This window comes from Octopus bimaculoides, chromosome 21 (genome assembly GCF_001194135.2).
Source record: "Octopus bimaculoides isolate UCB-OBI-ISO-001 chromosome 21, ASM119413v2, whole genome shotgun sequence".
Taxonomy (NCBI): domain Eukaryota; kingdom Metazoa; phylum Mollusca; class Cephalopoda; order Octopoda; family Octopodidae; genus Octopus; species Octopus bimaculoides.
The window spans coordinates 11557860-11562342 of NC_069001.1; the positions used below are offsets into that span (position 1 = coordinate 11557860).

Consider the following 4483-nt stretch of genomic DNA (forward strand, 5'->3'; position numbering starts at 1 on the left):
TTTCATCGGGGAAAGGGTACTATGTACACTAAGATATTTATTAATTTACAGTATTGATAAGGAGATTAGGGCAGTAAGCTGGCAGAAACGTTAGCACGTCGGGCGAAATGCTTAGTGGTATTTCGTCTGCTTGCTACGTTCTGAGTTCAAATTCCGCCGAGGTTGACTTTGCTTTTCCTCCTTTCGAGGTCGATTAAATAAGTACCAGTTACGTACTGGGGTCGATATAATCGACTTAATCCGTTTGTCTGTCCTTGTTTGTCCCCTCTGTGTGTAGCCCCTTGAAATGTGTATTGATAAGGAGAGTGCGTTTGGGAGGTTTTAACCGTCTATTTCCTGGCAGTCGAGGGATCTCGGGAGGTAGGTCTGGTAGAGTCTATACCGAAGAACACAATTTTGTGGAGTCATGACGTCGACGTTATGCCCTGCGATTTGTTGTATGACATGCGCTCGCCATTCTTCCATGGTCATACCGGCTTCTTCTGCAGCTGCCTGGCCGCAAACCCTTTGCTACATTCAGCTCCAGCAAGGCCCCACTTGACAGCCGCCTTAAAGATACAATGCACCATTTCCGTACAATTAAGAAACGGCGAGCAGGGTGGTAGGAGTTTGGGACAGACGCATTGGTCGGCGTCAGCTGGGAGCTCGGCACAAACGTGTGGCCGCCCGTTATCGTTATTCAAGTACACGGATTCATCCGTTGGGAACATGTCAGCACATGCTCCTCGAAAGAGCTCACCAAGTACTCCTCGAAAGAGTTTCGTGTCATGATATCATCCGTAATGGAGTGGTGAACCAGGCCAGTTTCTCCTGACACCGTGAAAGTGACGTTGAAGTTTTTCGGACGCTGACAATTGACAACTCGGACGACAGGAACGCTTCGAGGGGCTCGTCCAAAAGACCGCTTAGCCCAAATGTTGTACCTACATTCATCAACGAATAGGCCGACAACTCCCTCTTCTATGAAGCAATGCGCGTACTCATAACGTTTACCCAGCATTCTTGGGACATTTCTTGCTTCTAGGACGTCTTCGACCAACTTCATTGTTATCAACATTCCACATAGGGCCCATGGGATTGCGAAAACGGAAACAGGCGGCTTTCCGAACAATGCTGCCTCTAAGTTCCTCATCATCTGTTAAATATTTGCGAGCGGGTTGACTTCAATAATCAACTGAAGCTTGGCTCGCATTTCTTCATCAACCTTAATGTTGTGGGCACCTCTGCACAACCTGTAACACCTTCCAGCCCGTAGTTAGATCGTTACTATGGATTGTGCAGTACTCCTTTTAATGCCAAGTGTGTCTACCAGTTGCAGGTTACAGGTTTGATGCCTCTCGATGTGGGGCATATACGTCCGATATACGCATGTACTTTACGCATGGTTCAATGATTATAAGTTGGTGTAAGAGAAAGGAATATAAAATGCAACTGATACCGACTGGTTATGAATATTGCAATGAAAATGATTTTCGTGGACAGAAGAATCACTTAATTTATCTCTTCCTTGTAGCTATAACAAAATAATAAAATTTACATGACAAAATATTTAAATTTATTATTGTTAACATGCAATTCTTAGAATGTGAATAAAAACACATGTAAAACTAGTGCTAAATTGAATAAACTTATTCCGAACTCGAATACTCACGTACAAATTTGAATGATCGAAAAGACACTTCCCCGCATTCCGATTAATTTAAATGCTCTCGAGGGGCATTGTAATTTGCAAGTGCCAAATTCTGTGACCGAAGTGCGAAATTGCATGATCGAAAAACCAATTTGAATGACTAACTCCGTGGTGGTAATTTTTTTCGCGACTTTGAGCGACCCTATCAAATTGGATGACAAGCGTACGAAAATGACTCCGAAAATCTATAATAATAATATTAATAATGTTAGTGCGCTCGGCCGACGGTGCTACACGCTTTGCAGCTCCACGACCCTCGTGGTCAAAATCTTCAACAATGCGTTTAACAGAATTACGGAACTGAAGTTGATAAAACCATTGTATTGTACCTCTGCGCCTGCACATCAGTCGTAAAGATTTTCTAATCACCTCTTCTTGGTTACAAACTATCTCTCCCCATACTCGAGAATTCTCTATCATTGTTTCCTTGCTAGACCTTATCGATTCTAATCTCATAGCCCTGTACATGGTTAACCGCTGTCGATTGTTGATAATTGCCTCGCATATTCCACACAGATTACACACCCCACATGTGATATACGACATACAACATGTGTATCATATTCCACACTTAACTTATAGAGAACAACAACTCCACATTACTAAAAGCTATTTATCATTTATAGTTTGTGTTGCTCATTCATGAGAAGATATTGTGCTATTGATTGTCGTCTCTTTCATTTCAGGCAAAGATGTCCTTGCCGTGCTGAATTTTATATTTATGGGCGTGATGTGACGAGTTTGTGCAATTACGGTCCTTTTTGGAAAAATTATTATGAACGTGTTAATGGTTTGTAAATTATCTTTATTGTTCTTTCTGTTTGTATTTTTTTTTCAACTGTCTAGTTTCTTTTAAACGTAGTTTATAATCAAACATTGAAAGTAAATTGAAGTCACGAAGCATGTCTCTACGCTTTTTCATTGTAACTCTTTTCTCTTCTGTACAACTAAATCTATGTCATCGTTAATTTTGAAACCAAATGAGTGAATGATGAATATTATACGAACCCCTTAAATAAATACATATTTTAGTCTATTTAATTGTTCAATAACCAGTAACTACAACTACAACATCCAAACGAGAGCATCCAACATACATTTGTCCATGAGACAAACAAGTCTCTTTTAATCGCAAGCCAGTGACTGTCCTTGCGATTTATTGATGGACATTACTCTTTTACTCTTTTACTTGTTTCAGTCATTCGATTGTGGCCATGCAAATCGACCCCGGGACTTATTCTTTGTAAGCCTAGTACTTATTCTATCGGTCTCTTTTTTGCCGAACAGCTAAGTTACGGGGGCATAAACACACCAGCATCGGTTGTCAAGCAATGCTAGGGGGACAAACACAGACATACAAACATACACACACACACACACACACACACACACACACACACACACACACACACACACACACATACATATATATAAATATATAGTTTTAGGGAAAAGAAGCAAGTTTCATGAACTTTTCATCGATGAAAATCCACTATCACATATAGAAAAATTAATAATTAAAAGCACAATAAATGAGTATAATATAATACAAAGTAAATATCATAAGATAAAATGACTACACGTGTTTCATAACTAATTTTCAAATACATATATACGACGGGCTTCTTTCAGTTTCCGTCTACCAAATCCACTCACAAGGCTTTGGTCGGCCCGAGCGGAACCATGTGGTTGGTAAGCAAGCTACTTACCACACAGCCACTACTGCGCCTATGTCAAATTGAAAACTGTACTCTTTTAGACTGGACTAGTACATCTGTAAGGTATTAATGAAGTTCTAGTAATGAAAACATTATCGCCTGCTCCGCGTCCAGAGAGTACACCACTCGGCACCCTTTTTAAATTGTGAATCTTCTCCTCTTACTCTCTGTTCAGATAACCTTAGAATTGTTTGAGCTTCAGTTTCTTCATGCCGATTTTGAGCTAGTCTTTTTCTCTCCATTTGCAATGTTACGTATGTAATGTTTTAAACTTAAAGACATCTGAAGACAAAGAAAAATAACAGCTTATCCCCCCCCCTCTCTCTCTCTCACTATTATGTTTAGTTATAACAAAAACAATATCGGATATATCTGTGAAGTTACTTTATACTTTTGTAGAGTACAAATTTGTTCTTAAACAAGAATATTGCTGATTGTGACTTCGAAATGTCGACTGGCTTGGCCATCGTCTTTACTGTCCCAGACTTCGAAGTCACTGCCTTACGGATATCATTCTTGTTTAAGAATATGATACGTCTATTATACACACACAGAAAGGGACACACGCACAAACACATGTATATGCGTATTTATCTTGGAATATCCCTATGTATATACTTTATATCTGTGCACACGCGGACGCGCTCATTCATCCAGCCGTTGATCCATACATCCTACTACCCATTCATACATATATGTATGTGTATTCCTGTACGTGTATGTGTGTGTGCGTGCGTGTGCGTGTGTGTGTTTGTTTGTATGTGTGTGTGTGTGTGTGTGTGTGTGTGTATGTGTGTGGAAACCCTTAGAGCTTTGGAGACGAAGCGTTTCTGTGAATGCGGCAGAATGTGAGACGGTGAGAGAGAGAGAGAGAAAAGAGATTGGCAAAAAAATAGGGAGAGTGAAGTAATTTATTAAATTCTTTTGCAGTCACTTGACTCTGCGATTCGTATATACGATTATCGCAAGCAGTGGTGACATTAAAACAAATTACTAAACAAATAACAGGCCCAAACTCACATTAAAAAATACACCCATTATGTATACCACACATATACACATTCATATACAACAC

General features: G+C 39.9%; 1 protein-coding gene across 1 annotated transcript in view; it reads left to right on the forward strand.

Moving 5' to 3' along the window:
* Window positions 1–4483, forward strand: part of LOC106869915 (uncharacterized) — a 13090-nt gene that overhangs the window by 1367 nt on the left and 7240 nt on the right. The window contains exon 3 of the mRNA XM_014915850.2: window positions 2377–2480. Within this exon, the coding sequence (XP_014771336.1) occupies window positions 2377–2480 (104 nt within the window). The remainder of the gene's footprint in view (window positions 1–2376; window positions 2481–4483) is intronic.